At 42.5% G+C, this 20,972-nt stretch overlaps 1 protein-coding gene and 1 long non-coding RNA gene across 4 annotated transcripts; one reads left to right on the top strand and one right to left on the bottom strand.

The window, feature by feature from the left end:
• Positions 1–261: 261 nt before the first annotated feature.
• LOC127354066 (ubinuclein-2) lies at positions 262–20,350 on the bottom strand. 3 transcript variants are annotated; one of them, XM_051383682.1, is made up of 17 exons: positions 19,761–20,350; positions 18,816–18,932; positions 16,936–17,037; positions 15,989–16,099; positions 14,855–14,958; positions 13,009–13,570; positions 11,683–11,753; positions 11,152–11,281; positions 10,055–10,161; positions 9,712–9,822; positions 8,522–8,665; positions 7,722–7,772; positions 7,544–7,586; positions 5,297–6,880; positions 4,974–5,181; positions 3,959–4,027; positions 262–2,761 (listed from the first exon to the last, which is right to left on the bottom strand). In XM_051383682.1, exons 1-17 carry the CDS (start codon positions 20,061–20,063, stop codon positions 2,715–2,717), a joined length of 3,864 nt encoding a protein of 1,287 aa, XP_051239642.1. In that variant the 5' UTR covers positions 20,064–20,350; the 3' UTR covers positions 262–2,714. The 3 variants fall into 3 exon arrangements, with proteins under 3 accessions (XP_051239642.1, XP_051239644.1, XP_051239643.1); XM_051383684.1 differs by lacking the exon at positions 16,936–17,037; XM_051383683.1 differs by lacking the exon at positions 3,959–4,027.
• A 27-nt stretch (positions 20,351–20,377) lies between these two features.
• LOC127354069 (uncharacterized) lies at positions 20,378–20,953 on the top strand. The gene is made up of 2 exons (XR_007881456.1): positions 20,378–20,571; positions 20,738–20,953. It is a non-coding gene; the product is annotated as an uncharacterized LOC127354069 (long non-coding RNA).
• The last annotated feature ends 19 nt before the right edge of the window (positions 20,954–20,972 follow it).

Consider the following 20,972-nt stretch of genomic DNA (forward strand, 5'->3'; position numbering starts at 1 on the left):
AGAAACTACATCTCCACTTCAGTGTTCAACGTTTATGAGTCTTTTGTTTAGAGTAGCTGGGACCAAACTGACCGTGGGGGGGGGACACAGCCTCCTTCAACACTTTCCTCTCACATCCTCTGACCCACAGGTGTTGAATCGGTCCAGCCAATGAATGAAAATCAGGAATCCAATGCATGCTGGTGTCAGTGGAGGATGCACATGTTGCTCAATCACAACAACAATGTCCAGGAGGAAGAAAGAGGTCTATAGGAGTCATCGTGAAAACCACCTGTTTTGTTTAATTTTCATAATTGACACACAAAAATAATCTACAAAAGACCAAATTAAGTAACCAGCTAACCACGAAATGTCATTTTTATCCTCCCCCACCCCCAAAGAAAGCACAATTTATAAGATGTCACCCACTGCTCCAGTCACATGACTTCACAATGACATCCTGAACAACCACACGTTGACACTCTGGGTTTACATTTTAAGGGAAAATGTCAGCATAATCACACACACACACACTCCCACAGACAGACACAGACCAGCAACACCCCATCTAATATAAATGAGCTACAGAACAATCTTTGGCGCCAATCTCGGTGCAGCTGGTCGGTCAGACACACATGGAGGAGGTCGGGGAACAAGTTGGGGGGAGGACAGCCAGAGACTCAGGAAGAACGGTTTTGTTAACGGAGGTATTCAGCAGAGGGAAGGTTTCTCTAAAAGTGTGTTCAGACAGACAGCGAAGGGAATTTTTTTGCCCCGAACAGTCAATGTACCGACTACACAGACGTTAGCTGTAAGCTAGCTAGCAATGGACGCACCAAGACACGGTTGTTGAACACAAACACGCCGACCCGTCTGTGTGTGTGTGTGTGTTCAGCTCAGCTTCTGAACTCACCAGAAACTCTTCTTTACTTCTAGTCTCCTTATTCTTCTCCCCTCTGTACGTTTATGACGTAGATTCATAAAATGGGAAGAACAGAAAAAAAACACCCGTTATTCCGACTTGAACTTGGGAGTGTTTACGCATTATTCCAAGATGGTGTTCCCCACTAACCTTGGAGCTAGCGTTGTGTCGTTCGCCAACCGTTCGTTCAAAGGAACGAACTGAGTAACTTCCTGAAACAAACGGATTACCTGACCAGAGCTACCTGGAGTCACAACAGATAAACAACCTCAGTGAGCTTGTTTTTGTTGTGTTGTGTGTTTGTAGCGGTTCATTACCAAGTGAAACTAATTACAGTGTGTAACTCCTTTTAAATGAGCTGAATGGACTGTGTTAGTGTTAATATTGGATCTGATTTGAGGTATGAAATTCCTGATATATCTGACGTAAATGTTTTTCTTCACTCTGCTGCTGTAACGGTTTCATTTGGCCTGAATGCAGAGTAAGCACAACTCTTTCCTTCAAGTTCAACATTTTCAACTCGCCGCCATTCGAACTCGGTCCGGTGATCTCGTCTTTTCATTCTTTGTATACAAATGCCCTGCTTCTAAAAATTTGTTTTACGTTCTGTCTGAACACACAGCGGGAAAAGAAGGAGTCTCAGGTGACATAATAACATCTACAAACATTCACAACTCCAGAAATGTACTGACAAGTTGAGTAGAGGTTGAAAGCCAAGCGACGACTTGCACTTTTGCATTGAGCGTTTTACAGTCCTGCATAGATCTTTTTCATACTTTTCGATATAAACTAAGGCGTTGTGTTATATTAAGTTGGTTTGAGTCAATAAGCAGAGAAAGTAAATAAAAAATCTTAACTCACAAAAAAAAGAGAGAAAACAGAATTCAAGTAGGCTACAATCTTGACGTTTCTCCCCTCTCTCACAGGCGGCTCATCTCTCCAGAAGAGGAGCCCAAAACTTTTTCAATTCAAGTCTTTTTTCCAGAAAAGGTCCAGTGTGATTAAACAGCACCAAAAACACACTGAGCAAGAGAGGGGCATCAAACTTACACTCGGTCATTATTGTGAAAAGGGGATACACGTCCTTATCCATTCACACAGAATAATCTGGAAAGAAATTAACAGTATATTGTGTTTTTTTATGTACATACATCTCACTCTCTCTCTCTCTCTCTCTGTCTCTCACTCTCTCACTCACACTCACACTCACTAACATGTTTTTGTCCCTGTGTAAATTACAAATAATTTATCAATATTAATTTAAGCTACTACTTAACAGTCATTTGTGGGAGCAGAGGTGACCAACAATTAAATTTCTACGGACACGACGATTCCCACATTTGAGACAAAAGACAGAAAAATAAAAATTACTCAGTCTGTTTTTCTTTTTTTTTCTTTTTGTACTGCAAGAACAAGAGTCCTGTTATTCCACATAAGCTTAAATACAAATTATATTACGTAGCGTACAACTACTCTCGTCTGTACCACCACCTCGCTCACACTCATTCCACAGTGATCAAGGTCGGTCATATGTAAACATGTTGACAAAAATAAAAATAAGCGGAACAAAAAATAAGTTTTCTCGTCATTCACTCCGTCTTGTTCTCATACCCGGTTCGTTAGAAAATACAGTTAAATTAATTCATCATTGCCACTTGTAGCGAGGATAAACTGATTCTCCTATAGGTCCATTTTGAAAAGAGGCAGTGGAGCCCCGCCCCCTCATACCACATCACTGTGTCAGTCAATCAAAGTGAAGATTCCTATTGGTGGATGTGTCCAGGAGGTTGTGACGTCACCTTGCAGGTATTGGTCAGTGGGATTTCCTCTTCATGTCTCCACCCTGGCTTTGGTTCGCATCTGAGTGGAGAGGAGAGACATTTTAACAACTTTTCACATCTGGGTGAGAGTAAAGTCATCCAACAGCCTGCTGCACCAGGAAGAGGAAGACGGCCGGTTGCTCTAAATACTAAATAATGATCGTAGATCAGAAGATGCATCGGGTGCTCTTGGGCAGATTTTCAAGTGCACAGTCTTGTTAAATAGCTGTTAGCATGTCAACTATACACTATTTGATACAATTAAATGACCTACTTTATAAACTAAAAGCAGCACAATTTACAGCAGAAACAAAAAGTCACTGAACTGGCAGCAAATATTACTACAACTCAAGCTAGCTGACGTGTCTGTGAGACAATCTAATAGCTGCTCCGGCAAATAACGGCTGGATCAATATTTGTTCACAGGTTTAAGACCCGACTTGGATCTTTTTACATACATAGAAGATGAAAATATTTAGGTCTGTTGCAGACAGGTTCTGTTATTTGAGATTATTTCATCCGTATAGAGGTGTAACTGAACAAAGACATGGCTAACGTCTCAAACTAACTTATATTACAGTATATATAATATAGCATAAGTGAGCTTTAAGTATTCAGTGTAGAGTTTCATACAGTGAGCTGGTGCAACAGGCTGCAGGCAACACTGTCAAACAGGATATGAGCTCTGTTTGAGTAACTCCTGGTTCAGATGTTCAGATGGTTCTTTGAGGCACGAACAATCTAGGTGAAACTGGACTGTGAGCTTTAGCTCTCCGATTACAGCTATAAAAACAAGATCAGATAAATCTACACAAATTCTATGGCATCAGCAAGAAAATGTTTTTCATTTTTCAGAATTCAGAGAGCCAAATCTCACACACTGCAGTTTCACATGTTAATTAGACTTCTGCTCTCATATCAAAGAACCATCTGTACGAGTGAATCCTAACTCTGTATTCTGCAAACTACTGAAAAGAATATATATATATATATATATATATATATATATATATATATATATATATATATATCGGACTAACTTCAGTAGCTTCACAACATGCAACTACTGTGCTACAACTACAGAGGACAAACCAGAAGCATGCCAAACACCAAATTTACTGAAGCAAGCAGAAAGTTACAGAGCAAACAACAAAGCAGCTGAACAGAGGACGACAGGTCGACTTGACACAGACAGATGGAGGGGGGGGGGTCGAAGTGGAGGAGGAATGCAGATTACCTGAGAAAGCAAGCTGCAAGTGAGGAGGTAGGGCAGCCTGCGACCCTGACTGGAGACTCTTATACAGATCTGAGGAGAGATGGAGGGAAGATGAGATGGAAGAAGGCAACAACAACAACAACAATAAACAGGAGGAATATGAAAAAGATGACGCAGAGGGGGGGGGGGGTTAAAATGGGATATCAGCAACAAAAGAGAGGATGGGATCAAAGTGAAGTGGCAGCAAGGCACATAAGTACAAAAGGTTGAGATGACAGAGACGGACACAAAAGATAGACAGAGAAACAGACAGAGTACAAAGGAGGGAGACTGTGGTTTATAAAAAAAAAAAAAATGGAGACAGGATGAGAGGGTCACAGCGAGAGATGTGGAGCACAGCAGACACAGTGCTGCTGGTATACTTCAGTATCAGCGCACACACAAACACACACAAGAGGAATTAAAATATAAAGACTATGAATATGTAAATTGATCCAATTTATCATTTATCTGTTAATTCCAGTTCATTCTCCTTCATTTTTAGATCCATCCTGCTTCGCATCGGACTGTCTTACAAATTACATTACAAAATGGAGAGAGAACATCAAATAAACTATTTAAATATTCACAAGCCCAAACAAAGTATATATGTAAACACAAAAGAAGTGATGCCCCGCTTATCAATGAATACATAATTCATGGTGTTATTATAAATACAAGCTGTATGTGTGATTAGAAAGTGCAGAGGAGTTTGTTTCTAATACAAACAGCCAGGCTGGTATTATGTCATATATATACCGATTCTTTTTGAAAGAGAAATGGCAATTAACAATCGACCGGACCAATGGTGTTACCTCATCGTTCGCTCAGTAACTCAGTAAGTGATGGACTATTGCGTTAGTAGCAGCCAGTAAATCCACTGTTCCTTTTCTGTTTCTCTTTATGTTGTTTTGTGTGTTTTGTGAAAGAGCCGCACACGAGCGCTACCCCCTGAATTGTTGTGAGCTGTGAAAGTTTGTGTGGTGTGCCCACTCACCCATTAGGTCGCTCTGTGCTAGGGGATATCCTGAGTTGGAGCTGGGGGCAGAGCCCATGCCAGCGGCCCCTGGGGCTCCGGGAGGGCTGAAATTGAGCAACGGGGGGAACTGGAAGGGCAGCGAGACGGGTACCAGGCCTCCCAACATCCCAAAGCCCAGGGGCAGAGCGGAGGGGTTTCCCAGGAGGGAAGTGCCTGCTGTGGATACCTGCAGAAACAGGATGGAATGAAAATGGAGATCAAAGTTTGTTTTTCCCCCCATTGTCCAAGCTCAATATAAAATATCATTTTTTTGTCAGTGTTCTTGTTCCTAAGAAGCTAACCTGTGAGAGGTGTGGCGTTGTGGAGGACGTGGCCAAAGTTCCTGAGGCCGCCCAACCGTTTCCTGCCTTTGAGCTCTGGTTAGCCCCGCCCACCATCCTCTGCCTCTGCCCGTGATTGGCTGAGATTGAAGGCGCAGAAGACGAAGGAGTTTTGTCTGGGTGACTGCAGACAACTGATGCCACTCCCTTGTTGTTGATGGAGTTGTTGATGCTACTGTTGCTCAGGGTGGACTGAGCTTTCTGGCCTCCCGCGAAGCTGTAGCTTCCCTGGGTCTGCTTTACCTGCCCGCCGCCCGATACGCTGAAGGGGGGCCGAAAGGTTTTGGGGGTTTTGGGGGTATATTGATGTTGTTGCTGTTGGCTGGAGATCATCTGATGGGAGAGCGGGTGCGAGGGTGAGGACGACGGGGAGGGGGAGGAGGAGGGAGGCGGGGTAGGCGCAGGAGGCCGCGGAGTGAGCTTGATGATGGGAGAGGAGGAGGGAGGCGGGGTGGGCGCAGGAGGCCGTGGAGTGAGCTTGATGATGGGAGAGGAGTTGCTGCTGTGGGAGGACTTGGTGAGGGTGGCCTGCATTGGGGTGATGAAGTTGGGCTGGTGGTGGTGTGTGTGGGATTTAACTTGAGAGGAGTGTGAGGTATGGGAGGTGGGGGACGGCGAAGAGGCCACCGGGGAGGGAGGGCAGAAGGACTGCAGGCCAGGGTGGGCGGTGGAGTTGGAGCGGGACTGTGAGGAAGGGGAGGAAGAAGGTGTAATGCTGCTGCTCACCGAGCTGCCGTTGGTGCTGATGCCACCAACTTTGGCACTGCTCTTGATCAGTCCTTCAGGGGCTCCCATAGTTCCCAGCATCCCCACCAAGCTAACAAAGCCCTTCTGATGGGGGGGCAGCAGAGGGGAAGCCGTGGGAGGAGGCCGCTGCTTCGGAGGCGATGGGGAAGGGTGTGGATGCATCTTGCCACTCACGCCTATCACCGAGCTTGGCCTGTGATTGGGTGATGCCATGGTAACTAGTCTCTGAGTCTGGGTTTGGCCCATGGTGCCAGATCCTTTGATCAGGCCGTAGGGACCATTTGCAGTCCTGGACGCCAGCGACAGGCCCGCTGCCTGCACACGAGCCATGGAGGCGACAACAGGAGACGAGGAAGAGGAGGTAGAAGAGGAGGTTGGCAGCGTTGTTGTTGTCGACAAGTTCCCAGCAGACGCAGCCACTAACTGAGCAGTTTCCAGCTTTGACAGGGAATGTTGCTGCGTCGTGGATGCAACTGAGGCAGAGAGCTGAGAGGCCGAGGGGTAGTGAGGGGCAACGGGGGGAGGAGAGGAGGTGGGGATTTGTAGAGGTGGGGGCGACAAGGGGCTGTCTGAGGGGCCCAGGCCCTTGGATGCATTGCTGAGGAGGGCCAGAGCGTGGGAGATTGAGTCCAGAGATGGAGCAGTCAGGTCCTCGTCCAGAGAGTCCGACAGACAGATGGGCTCCGAGGGAGAGGAGGAGGAGACGAGCTGGCGGTTGGAGGTCAGAGCGGATGTGGAAGTGGGCAGAGATTGAGTGGAGGTCATGGTGAGAGGTGGTTTGTGGATCCATAGACCCTCCTAAAAGGACAGAAGACACACGGTCACTGTCAGTAACTCGAAACAAACCGTAGATTCTCAGATTTACCCTCAGAACTTCTCATTTCCTCCATATTTACTCATTTATAGGTTTAAAGGTGGGGAAAAAACATGAGGAATTATTGGGTTTTGTTGACGTTATTTTAACATTGATCGTGAATATGGCAAAAAAAAGAAACAGCTAAAAACGGGTGCTGTAGAAATGTACATAATACTAAATTCACCATGTGAGCTTTTAAGGTAATTTCACCCACCACAATGAGTTTTTTTTTTTTTTTAAACTTGGCTTTTATTTGTTGATGTTGTCCAAGAAACTTTTACACCAGTCACGAAGATTAAAACAAACCTCCAGCGTGGAAATAATAAAATATTGAAACATCTAATACTGTAGATTCATTTCAGTTTCATCAACCCTACAACAGATAAATAATACCAATACTAAATACTAATTCTGTTTTCAGAACTGAGCAAATACAGTACTAGCAGCCAAGACACATCATGAGGCAGTGAGTACAGTCTATTATATTGTTGTTTCAATGTCATTTGGTAAATGGGTTCATTTGAAATTATCATCGTATCAAGTGTAAAAAAATCTCAGTTGGGTATTTTTAGATATAAAAGTACGGGATCAGAGAAGTCACTCACCTTGGCTTTGGCCTTGGGTCCAGGCATCATTCTCCTCTTGACTCTGTGTGGAAAAATGCCAGCAATTATTCAGCCATTTCTATTTACATTTTGTATTCAAGCCCATTCTCAGAGAAATCCCTGAGCAGTTAGTGTTACTGAGCAAACACGAGCGGTGTGAGATAAAGTGAATACTCACAGGTTTCCAGTGAGGTGACTGTGAACGGAAAGACTCTCCTTCAGTAGAATCCTGAGCAGAGGAAACACACGGCGATAAGAAACCGTGTTAATAAATATTAATGGATTAATGTCGGTAGCTGCTGCTATACCCGTCACTGATGTCATAGAAGCAAACATTTTTCAATTATGACTAACGCGTCATTACAAATTTTAAATATCAAATAGGGAATACTTAACACGGAAACACATGCAGAGATCCTAACTGACTCACACAAAATAAAACAGCATGGAAATTAAAGTTGGACATGTTTTTAATGAACTAATGTCCAATCTGATATTATATTGGGGGTTGGTTTTAAAAAATGTGCCTGAGCTCCAGACTTCAAACTCTGGAATAATTTATTTTTGCAAGATGAGAGCAGGGAACCACAGTTTCTACAAAACAAATGACCAAACATGATAACTGTGAGCCAAACGTCCACGCTACAGAGAAGTCGGGAGTGTTTAGATTAACTAGAATGTGTTTCAAATATGTTTGTCAGTGGTTTATTACAGCAAGGTTTTCTTCTTAAACACCCCGTCACTGTCACCTCTGTAAACATACTGACGTTAGTCATATAAAACATTATCTTAGCATTGTGTTGAAGCCTTTTTTTGTTTTCTTCTCTGTTTGAAACACCTTTCAATATATACATACACACAATACTCTATAACTATACTGTAAATGTACAGTTCACTCCATTGCTCTCACCCTCAGTAATTCTCTTATCATTAAGGAATTTGTTCAACTGTTATGTAAGCACAAAAAGACACACAGACCTGGCCTGCATCCAGCCCTTGGGCCATAGTGGTTTGACCTCATTCTCTAAGAAGGCCTTGAGGTAGTCCTCCACAGACAGAGAGCACTGGTTCTCCATCTCATAGCAGCTCAGCTTCACTCGCACCAAGATGCACAGCAGGTTCCTGCACAAACACAAATATTCAATTCAGCACAAATCATTCAACATTAAAATCTAAATTAGGCTGCAGGTTTTGGACACATAAAGACTGAGGAGACAGAGTGAATCAGAGGCAATAAAGAAAACCTTTCCTAAAAATGTTGAAGATGCTATTAAAATAAATTACGATTGAAAGGAAGCTGCGAGTCAGTCTCAAGGTTTTTCTCATTTCATTAGGACTCCAGTTCTTTGAAGTTTCCTCATTCATTCAGGTATAAACATCAGGCCTTTTAACAGAACCCTTCATCACAGTCGAGCTGTGGAGTATCACCGCACGTGAGAAGAAGTTGTATAGTCTACTGTGGCTCCAGAGGGAGCTGTGGCAAATCTGATAAACTACCTCAAGTGATGTCACGTGAGTCAGCGTCAGTTGGGGTTGACAACTGGAGGTGTGAAGTTATAAAGAAGTGAGTTTACCAGACCTCTGTTGTCACTCCTCATCTCTGCATGAGGCTACACTAGCTGCTATTAGCATACAACACCTGAATCTTTAATCAAACTGCAGTTGAGTTGCATTGTGGGTAATGTAAGCACCAGGTTTTGACAAGGAAGAAGATTGCGTGGAATAAAAAAAAAAAAGGACAATATCTGGTTCTGCTGCATTGAGTTTGATCTTATTATTTTGACCTGTGCATTGTGAGCCTGACAATATTATAGGAGAACAATGTTGAATCAGTGCAGCGCTCTTTAATAGGTCTGGTTTGATATTTATGTATGATGAAGTGACAGCTGTCAATCCTGAGTGTTACCAACAGCTGAGGAATATTCATGACCTGGCTGCCATTTTCCTCTTATTCCACTTATCTTAAAAACTTTTGAGGCATTATTTTTCTCCATTTTTCTGTGTCAGCTCTGTTTACTAGATTAGACAGAGAGCAACAGGAAAGATGAACCCTAAAGGGGACAGGGTACGAATAAAAGGAATGTCAGGATATGAAGTCAAATCTGTATCATCACAAACATGCAGAAGACCATCCAGCCACCTATTGCAGGACAGTCCTGGATCATTACCTGAGCTTGTCATCCCAGACAAACTTCTTCCGCGGACCCATGACCCTTTTCCCAGGCTTCTCCTCATCTTCCTCCTCTGAGCCATTCTTATCACCCTCTTCTGACTGCTGCCTGCAGGACACAAACACAGTCAGTAATATATAAATGCACATACACACATTAACAAACAAACTGCAATTTTTTAGATGGGGGTCAGTTTTGGTTGTTTGGTAAAAAATATTTTAACTTCATTCAGCCATTAAAGTCAGACCTGATGAAAGGCGGGGGCAGAAGACGGAGAATTATGTCAAACGGTTTTACTTCGCCTGCTTAGTTTCTTAATGAAAAAAGTGCATTTACTTACTTTGCAACCTTGGCCATGCAGTCCATGTTGTATCTGGCAATCTGCTCTGGCATCACACTGCACACTGCCAGCTTCAGCTTCAACAGCGGCGTCCGTAGTCGATCGTCCTGAGAGAGCAAGAGAAAGAGAGAGAGTAGGTGGGTGTATTAAGGACAGGGGAAGACAGATGGAGGAGAACAGCAGGAATGAAAGGCAGGGAAAATACAAAAGTTGGAGGGAGGCAGGAAATTGAAGTCAGCATGAGGAGAGTGAGAAAAGATGGATGCAGAGCAATGGGGGAGAGAAGAAAAAAGAAAAGGGGAAAGAAGGAAGAAACAGACAAAGAAAGGAGAGAAAGAGATGGTAAAGGAGGGAGAGGGGAACAAGAGAAGAATGGGGGGAGAGAGTGGTCGAGTACTTTAATGGTCCATGACAAAAGACATTCAGAAGCCTGTTTTCAGCCTACACATTAACAACTGAAGCAGTGAAGATGGCTGGGGATTAAAAGCTGTTCAAAAGGGCAGAAATAATGTGGAGAAACTAGAGTATCAGTTTTGGGGTTAAACAACAGGAGCTAAACAAACAGTTTCAATGCTCAGAAATATGCAAATCAGTTTGAATACTCGCTCACAAACTCACTTTTCTTGCTTTCCTGGTTCGATTGTTATGAAAAACTGCCAAATAGCTAAGATTAAATATTAAATAAAAATAAGAACGGGAAGTACTTAGACGAGTAGAAGAAAAAACAATATTAAAGTCAGTTCAGTGTGAAAATGTTGTAAGTACTGTTGATAGAAGATAGAAGTGTAGCTATACTAGTAAAAATGCAAAAATACTAATTTATCTACACAATTGTTTAATATATCAAGAGATTCTTTGAAGTGTCCTAAAGCCTCAAGCTCAGTTACTGTTGTGACTGCAATTTCAGATGGTCAATGGGGGTTTTTAATCTAAGAACAGACAGGATTTACATCATATTGTATGTGAATTATCTGATTAGATTAGATGTGCAGAGGTTTTCGTCCTTCTTGAATTATGAGCACAGAGCAATCAAAAAGGCTGCGGGGTAGGAGGTCGTTTAATTTGAGGTGATTTCTCCACTGATAAGCCCCACTCACCTGGATGTTGAGACTGAGCTTCTTCAGGCGTTTGAGGAGGGCTTCTTTGTTGCATGGCACGAATGCCTCCATGTGCGAGTAGATTTCCGAACGCACCCCAGGGGGCTGCTCCTGAACCTGCAGCTCAATACTGAGAGGATGAAGAGGAAGGAGAAAAAGTCACGAGTGTGAGATACAGAAAGAATAAAAAAAAAATAACAAGGAGCGACAGTCATGGTGGTGGAAGCAGAAAGGGAGAAAAAGATGGTGGGATACAAACAGAAAGAATAAAAGAGATGTGAGATTGAAGTAATGGATAGAATAAAGGGTACTTTAGTAGCAGTAGTTGCACAGAATGAGAGGAGGGTGAGCATAAAGTTGAGGAATGGAAATGAGAAGCATGTAATTAACACAGACAATGAGAGAAAACACCTAAAGAGAACGGGAGAGGTAGTGAGAGAAATCTGCTAAAAATGAGCGAGAAAGACTGAAAAGGAGGAAGAGAGTGAGCTGGTATTTGGCTGACTGCGATGTAAAAGCTGTCCTACTCACTCCAACAGAATGTTATTCATGTCCAAGGTGAAAAATTTCTTCCTGCCCTCTTGATCAAACTGCCGCGAGGCCTGCAGGAGAAACAGGTTGAGTCAGCATACCAGAACTGCTCCATACAGTACAAATACACATACATACAGCATATCTGTGAAGCTGTGCAGCCGAGGACTTGGTACCGACAGGAACACGCGTCCTTACTTCTCCTTTACTGGCCTGACATTGACGTTCACCAACTGATCTGGTCTGTTTTTCTGGTTGTTTCCCACAGGATGTTTTGATTTTAGCACAAATTCAAAAGTTAAATCCAAGGATCAACTGAGCTGTATAAGTGGTATTCAGCAACGCCATGCAGTGACCATGGCAGTAACACAAATGTGCATCAGAAAGTGATTGCACAGTTCTTTAATGATCAATCAGAAATTTTTTTTAAAAAAAAACATCGGTGCTTGTGTCCCGCTCCATATTTGCCCGTTCCAGTAGTAACCACACAGTAACTATCCTCCCGTTATTTTAGGGTACAAAATGTCTTGTTTCCATCTTCGTGTCCATTATTATCAGTGACGTACAAGCTCCAGTTACACTCTCGACAAATAATAGACATTATCAACTATTTACACTGTGCGAGTGTGACGAGTCGACCAGCTAAGAAAAATAAACACATATGAGGCAGAAAAGTGTTACTGGAATTTGATTTCGCCACAAGGGTCCACAAAGATCTGATAAGTGAGTTGCATGTTGTTCTGTATTTGTATAAAAAACAAACTGGAACTAAAAAGGTAACAGCAAGCAGTTTTTCCCTTGGAACAAACTACAAGTCAAACAGTCTGAGTGACACAACAAAAGAAAACAGTTATTTACTTATATTACTTCGGTGTTATGTTTGGAAGCAACAAAGAAAATCCAACAGTTCTTTTATTTATTTCTCTGCCTCACTCCTCCTCACTCTTCTCTTCTTCACCTCTGTATCTTTCACTTGCATCATTCTTTTCAATTGCATCTCTGCCTCGCTTTACATTTTTACCAACATCTAGAAAAATATTTCTGTGCTACGGACTGACTCTGTGGCTCTGAGATACAAGAGCAACAAGAAAATAAGAACTTTTTCAAAGGCAGTGATGCCAACTCTGCTGTTTTAGTTACATAAAGTCCCTCAGGGTTGAGCTTGGAGCCATATTTCTCCAATACTTTAGAAGAGACTACTCTTGTTGGATTAAAAATTAAACATCCTGCGCCACTTCCTGAGCTGATTGGCATGCGTGTTTAACTTCGGTGAAGAGGTTTCGCAGGTATCTGCGGCCACCCACAGACAGGCTAGAGATGACTCACCGCCCACAGGTCCTCGATGCGTTTAGTAAGAGGAGCAGGCAGTCCGTCAGGCAGCGGGGGAGGAGAAAACAGTCCACTGGAAGACCCAAGGCCTCGCCCTTGGCCACCACCTCCTCCGGCGGCTGCTGCTTTAATAGTCGGAACACCGACTCCCAGAATGCCATTCTCCCTGGCCGCCACCATTGCATGCTGCTGGTCAGAGTCTAACAAGCTGAAGTCCAGGTCGCTTAAGAGATCCTGCAGCTCCTTCTCATTGGCCGAGCCCAGCAGTGACATCACAGCGGGGTCCGAGGTGAGGTCTGCCAGTGAGAGGTCGTTGCTGGCTGTGTTGCCCTGCGGATGGGTGGAGTTAGAGGCTAACAGGTGGTTCGTTGAGTTGGTGGAGTGGGGCTTATTAGCCACACCTCCTGCCAGGCCAGAGTGAGCCATGTTTGGGTTTCTTTTCCTCATCTCCTCCTTCTCCCGGGTGAAGCGGCGGAGCATGGCCGCCAGGTACAGCGAGTCTTTCATCAGCTTCTTCCTCTTCTTCTTCTCCGGCCGGTGGAGGCTGATTGCCGTCACTCTGTTTGAGGGAAACACACAATGCCTGGTTCTTAGCAAAACACTTAATGCATTGGCATTTTGTTTCACTTCACTCACTCAGCCTGACACTGAGTACACTTACATACACATACACACATTTGATCTTATTCAGGATACATAAAACATGAGAATCTTCCTTTTTATATGATTCTGACAAAGGATAAAGGTGTATCTCTAGGTAGCATATCCAGGTGTCTGAAACCAGCATAAAAATAAAGATGAAATTAAATAAATAATCTCAATTGAAGAGTTATTCCTGTTAGGGAAAAGGGCAGACCAGAGATAGCTATGTAGGAGAAAGATATCCCCATTCTTAATCCTGCCAACTAAGCTCTGATTGGTTGATTGTTTCTCATACTGGCAGAAATAACTATAAACGAGCTATAATAAAAGGAACAAAGACAGTTTCAGTAACACTTAAGAGGGACAAAAAACAGAGTAGGTGGAGGTAGAAAGCAAAGCAGCATGAAAAATAAATCAAACCCATGCAACCAATGAGACATTTTCACTGGCAAACTGAGGCATCGACAAAGGCGACTCAAACGTGGGAAGAGCGTGGAACCGTGGGGATTCAGTGGGATTAACCTGCAGTCGGCTCTTAAGGATCTGACACACACATGCCCATATATAACATCATCTGTTTCATAATGGCACAATGGCAATAGCTGCTGCTATTTTTGGAAGTAGTCTTCAGAATGGCGGCATGAGAATTCGGCCTATCTGAGCGTAGATAATGGAGGGTTTTCTAGGAGGTGGCTGACTTGTCGCAGCGACTAAGAGCAAGTCACAGTCAGCATCCCTGCCTCATGATAGATGTATGAGAGGATCCGCACAAAAGCACAGGAGTATATCATGTCACACGGGGAGGTGGTGGATTATTAGCACAGTAGAGAAGAGTGGACAAATGCGTCATCACATATCCATGGGTGTCCAAAAGGTCAACTTTTCAACCACAGCAGAAAAACATGTCCATTTACACAACAGTGTGTTTTTGACATTTTAAAGTGACATTTCAATAGGTTTGCTTAATGGTAATGAATCATTTGATAAAGTGGGAGATTATTTTTAACATCTATTTCAAACATGAGTGGAAAGACCTCCTGACCAGAGACAAGGCAGTTTCAGCTTGCTCAGCTACTCATGAACCATTCAATCAGCTTCTTCATTAATATGAACTCAGCAATCTCTTACATGAAGAAGTATAACTTCACGACTGACATAAAACAAAAATAAGTACAGGCAGTTAAACTACACTGGTTCTCACCCTTGTTTAGGTACTCTGTTCTTCTTCGGGTTCTTCTCCTCCAGATTGTTCGCTTCCTTCTTTTTCCTCTTCTTAATCACCTGCTCCTTGTCGTTATTCGGCTTCTGAAACAAGAGAACATACACTCTTTAACTCAAGTAAGCAGATGACGACAGTGCACAGTGGCAAGTGATCAATTCTGTCTGAGGAACACACGCAGTGCTCTGAGTGTGTGTGAAAGAGCGTGAGCATGAACCAGTATGTCCTTCAGAGATATCTCTTGATGTGGTTAAAGATAACGTCTATATCACATCTGACCAAAATCAATGAAAATGAAATTTAAATCATGCTCCACGCCGTGTCAGGACTGTTCAGATTCTGTTGTGTCAAATGTTGCAATAAATGTGGGGCAAACAACATTTTAGTAACCATGTAATTAATTATTACATATTACTCTAAATGAAACCAATCAGTGCCAAAGAGCGTTTGCCAGTATGTCTGTTATAGTTATTGTTATATTTATCGTTGTTGTGTGGACGGCTGTTAGAGGCATGCTGTGTGAGGCTGTGCTAAAGCATCCTAACGTGCTTTCAATGACAAAGCTAACATTCTGATGTTAAGCAGATAAAATGTTCATTATTTTCATCATCTTAGTTTAATATGTTAATATTTGTGTTAAGGCAGGAAAAGTCAGGGGATCATCAGTTATTTCAGGTTTATACTCTGAGGAACATAAATATCTCTACAATCCTTCCAATAGCTTTTCAGATATTTCAGTCTGGACCAAAGTGGTGGACCTTCTGACAAGTAGGGGTGTAAGAAAATATTGAAAAATGTGTTATTTATTCTGTGGTGCAAAATAATTTAAATAAGTTACCCTAATTTATTAGCGTACGTAATTTTAATGGTGATGATATAAGTATTTATTGTGTTCGCTAGTTGGTCATATGACGTTGCATAGTCACATGATTCCTGCATATTCTCTAGTTTTATATCAAGAAGTATAATTTCAGACTTTGTGCCATTTATGTAATTTCATAATTTTTTTTTCAAGTTGTCAAACAAACTTTGACAAAAAAATTTTTTTAAAAACAGAAACACTGTATAACAATGATTTCTTTAAGTTGAATTATGTTCGTGTTAAAGTGGCCTCACCTTGTCCCCCTCTCCCTCGGAGTCGGAGGCCGCTCTGAACTGCAGCGTGCCAGTGTTGATGTAAAATCCCCCCAGCTTTGTGGTCAAAGATGCAGGGACCAGCTCATCATACTGAGAAAAATAACAAAAGAAGACAGTTTGTGGTATAAGATGACGGGAATCTGGAAAACAATAAATCCTCTTACATAACAAAAGCGGATGTCATCTGCGGATTTTCAAACATATTGAGTAACTGAAAATGTTATTTGTTAACATTTCACAAAGCAGCCTGTGCTCCTCTGTTGGTCAGTGAAAATGGATGTTGGGCGCCAAAATTAATAAATCACTAAAAAGAATCACCGTCCCTCGGGGCCACAGATGAGACATTTTTCCATCATAGAGAATATCAAAACAGAAAAAAGGGGTCAAACAGGCGCTGCCAATTTGTGAGTTCAGAGAGGACAGCTATCAAAACAACAAAACAATTATAACAATATAACAATATAATGGCAGAGAATCCACACAAAGAGTACGACAGAGTGTGATATCCCACGAATACTGAGCAACAAACACTGACTGACATAACAAAAACAACAACATATCCCTGTGTGGACGCAGCATACATATTCATGAGTCACAAGGATGATTTTAGACCGTAGTCTCGGGTTGGTTGTAAGAAGGGACAGTCGTCTATCTTTAGCACTTTTTTTTTTGCCACTGAATGCACTGTATTGAAACTTCAAGCCAGGAAATAAACCACAGAGGAATAATATCTACCTCAACACAACAACCAAGGGAACAACAGTTCAGGAATGTGACGAGGACAGCAAATTAATCAGCAGATAATAAGAAAGAAACTATGTGTAATGTTATTATAAAAGACTAAAGGGAGACTAATCTGACTAAATGAAAGTGAAATCCTGGAAGTGAAAAATCTCCTTGTTATTAATGAAGTGAAAGGTACTCACAGCTTCTGAGTTGTCAATAAAGGGGTCTGTCTCATCGTAGCCGAAACCTATATCGATCAAATCTTGCATTCTGTCCTTCTTCTTCTTCTTCCCTGTGTTACCCTGAAAAATAAAATAAATCCCAAATGTAAATATATCCCAAATAATACTGATTTTAATTAACATTTCCTTATTTGTTTTCCAAACTTAATCTTAAAATGGATGTCTCTATGTGGCTGTTGTTTTAGGGGCATGTGGTCCTCTTAAGAACACAAACCTAGACAACTAGAACCTGATGGATAAATCAACCAAGCAGATATGTTGGCTGATAAACTGGCTTCCTACAGATATGTTTTTTTTTTGGTTTTTTTTTTAAACTTCTTCTTTATTTAGTTCTTTCATAATCTGTCCACCAGAGAGCACTGACAAAAAAAATGTCCCAGTCAGTGCATATCTGGATCACAATTCTTTAAAAAAACAAAACACTATTTATTGAAAAATTTTAACGTTTGCATTAATGTAAAAAAATGTAATTGCAGACATTATACTATTATCGGATATATTAAAGAGGTACTGCACCCTAAAATGTGTTTTTTTGAGCTGTAAACTGAATTATTTGACAAAACTGTGCTGAAACACATCAATGCTGGTGTTAAAATGGTCATTTTTAGTTATGAAAATCAGCATTTTGTGGGTTGAAAATGTCTCAACACGAACCGGTTTTAAAAATCACCCTGAACCTTGCAGGATCGATGCTGAGATTAAGTCCAATCAGAGGAGGGCAGCCCACCTGCCCCAGCTTCCACTGTGAGTGGGAGTCTGTGAAACTGCTGCACTCGTTTTCAATTCCATACTGATTGAGACATTAACAGGAGTTTATGGAAGATTTTGCGAACCCTTTACTTAGTATTTTTCTACGTTGGCGCAGTGGTTCTGACTTTAGACACCTGTAGAGACACCATCAGACTGCAGTCTTTACCTTGATCCCACACACCGACAGTCCCCGCACAGACACACACAGACAGTCAGCCTCTCTGAGCTGTTAACTCGGCTACAACACAGCCGCTAGCTCAAAAACACAGGTACCACACAGAAACTTTCACACACAGCCATGAAAGTGCTTCAAGCGACTCTAAAATGTCCAGCAGCACACAGCTGGTTAGCTCTGACTCCCTCACTGTGTCTGCTACACTGCTGTGGTCAGTCTGATAATCACTCCGGTCGGGAGAGGGAAGGAGCAGAACTGAAGGGTTCTCTCAAATATCAATATTGGCCACAAAAGTCCCATCTCAATCGTGCTACAGAAAGAATCAATAAGTGACTCAAGATATCACTAAAGAATAACCATCACTGTTGCTTCTGAGGTTTAGCTGTTCTTCCCTGGTTTGGTTGCAGAGTTGTTGCTTTTATCCAAATTGAGGGTCTTAGGATAAAAGGCTGTAAAACTCTTTGGGTGTCCAAATTTGTGATTTTGGCCAATATATATCAAATTAACTTGATTATAACAAGTTAACTAACACAAACAGTAATTTTATACATCAGCTGGTATTATTGCAGATAGTTGTGCTGATGTATATGTTGGTCAGTGTGTAACAAGAAATTGTAGAACACTATAAAGACATTTACACTATAAAAGACATACACAGTGTATATAGGTCATTTAGAAACAGTTTTACCATAACTCTGTTTGTTTCTATAGAGGACTTACAAGTTGATTTTTCTATTATAAATGCCCCGCTCATGTTTGTTAATGTGTTTAATAATGTGTCATTATTAGACTTCTGAGACAGTCAAATATCAATATTGGTATTGGCCTCACATATCCAGTATCAGTCAGTAAGTTTAAAATGAGCAGATTAACTTAAAATTCTAAGATTAAAAATAAATAAATAATAACTCACATATTTATTTTCAAACTTTTTAGCCATGGCCTCAACCTGGACCCGCTCTCTCTCGTCATCGTTGAAGGGGTCGTTGGGATTGTGGGCTGAAGTCTGACTTGGTGGTTTATTCTTTGCCTGGGGAAAAAAAAATTTAAAAGTTAATATTGAAGATTATAAACAAGGACAGTAAAACCAGTAAAATATCAATAAATTATCACAATATTGCCATCAAACTTAAAATAACCCCACAAACATATGGCAAACACAGTGCGGGCGTGAACACATTTGGATTAAAATAATAAATATTTAATTATCCTGTGGTTTTAAAACTTTTTTTTTCTTTTAAATTTCCCCACTCAAGTAAAAACAACATTACAGCTAAAAACTATAAATTACCCCCCCTAAAAAAAACAGTGTCTCTCCTCTGTGATGCCTCTGACATTTGCCTTGCTCCCAATGCTACATCCTGGTACTTCCATCAGCAATGCTCTCTCATCTATCTATCACCCGCAGCCAGAGGGCCAAACTGCATGTGGCATTTCCAAGTGCTGTAATGGCTGTGTGACTGGGCTGTTGCTGGGCAAGTCTGAGTGAACAGGACACAGGTAGCAGCAGCAGCAGCACAAGATAGGCTTCATCTCTACATGTGCACAAAAATAAATAAATAATAAAATAAATAAAAGAGGACTTTTTTTTAATTTTTAAAACAGCTCCAATCTGTGAGAGAGCAGCTGAAGTTGTAAAGCAGCAGAGTGGGACTGAAGGCTGATGTCTTTTGTGTTACTAATGGTCAGTTTCAACCACGCTAGAAGGACAAGGTGCACTTCCCCCCAACATCCAGCCCCTCTCCATTACTTAGCAATGACAAGTCCACACACACACAACACTTCCAAGAGCCATAAAATGAACTCCAGCTCCAGTCTCAGTCGGCCTGGTGCTGTGGGATAAAGTGAGGGATCCTACCTGGAGGTTGTGGATGAGTTCGCCGTAATTAAACTCGACGGAGGAGCGGTCGTCGGGCTCGGAGAGAGACAGGTTGAGCCGCACCGTCGCCCTCTTCTCGGCTCCAGCCTTGTCCCCGTCGCCGGTTTTACCGAGACGATCGTTGCTGGCAGCTCCTCCTGCCCCGGTCGCTGCCTCGACCTCCCCGGCTCTGCCGAAGTTGAACTCGGCCTCATCCTCCAGCCGGCGTTTCCTGGACTCCGCGGCGGCTCCAGCTGCGAAGGCCGAGAGGGTGACAAATTGCACTTTTCTCGGTTCGGCCATTTGGATGAGCTCGCCTTGCCTGTCTGAACCCTCCGCTCCGGACAGACAGCGACAGCGAGGAGAAGAGCTACTTCGCGAAAACTACTCCAAATTGGTGGATTGAAGAAGGTTTCGCGGAGCTCCGACGGCTGCTCAGTGCCTAGACGGGTGTCCGGGCCTCCTCCGCACCATACGAATTGAACTCCAGGGGATGCGACGGTCGGGGAAAAGTTGTTTTTTCGGCAGCTACTTGCATCCTCAATTTGCTATGGGACCGAGACATTCACAGGAGCCATCTTGGGTTTCGGGAGTAAATAAAATATCAGAAGAGAGGGGTCGCTGCGCCTGCGCGTACGCACGAAACGGAAGCACCGTGACACGGAGGAGGAGGACGGGGGGAGAAAGGAGGAGGGAGGGGGGAGGTCATCACGTCCAATCAGCGCCTGCCCTGATCCTAAACCCGCCTCTGTCACAACAACAGGCGATAATAACAACACTATCAGTACTATTATGACCTTTTATAAAGAGTGTGAGTGAAGGACAGGCTGTGTGTGTGTGTGTGTGTGTGTGTGTGTGTGTGTGTGTGTGTGTGAGGGGGGGGGACTCATACTGTGTGTATCCAGAAAACCAACAGCTTCCTCTCGGTTTGTAGAGCCTGTCTTTATGGTGCCTTTTCTTTCTCTCTGTCTATTCAGGGAAAAAATGCTGAATTGTGCGTTTTTCCTTACAATGGCAGCAGCACACACTCAAAACATCAAATCCCGAACGGAAGAAAGCAAGCCAGAGGATTGGCTGTCTCAGTGAACCACACAGTGGGTTTAGTTACAGCCACTAATGGACACTTGTTGATGTATAGTTAACACATGCTCCTAATTAGAATAAACTGAGTGAATAAATACACATTTGACACACATGCTTGTATTTGCTGTA

This window comes from Dicentrarchus labrax, unplaced genomic scaffold (assembly GCF_905237075.1).
Source record: "Dicentrarchus labrax unplaced genomic scaffold, dlabrax2021, whole genome shotgun sequence".
Classification (NCBI taxonomy): domain Eukaryota; kingdom Metazoa; phylum Chordata; class Actinopteri; family Moronidae; genus Dicentrarchus; species Dicentrarchus labrax.

What these genes read in the sequence shown, in the direction of transcription:
- LOC127354066 (XM_051383682.1), bottom strand. Translation starts at nt 20,063, where the DNA reads ATGGCCGAACCGAGAAAAGTGCAATTTGTCACCCTCTCGGCCTTCGCA. An exon ending in AAAAGTTTGAAAATAAATAT is followed by an intron (nt 17,038 to 18,815) that starts GTGAGTTATTAT and finishes TTTATTTTTCAG; the next exon opens with GGTAACACAGGGAAGAAGAA. An exon ending in CCGAGGGAGAGGGGGACAAG is followed by an intron (nt 14,959 to 15,988) that starts GTGAGGCCACTT and finishes CTCTTGTTTCAG; the next exon opens with AAGCCGAATAACGACAAGGA.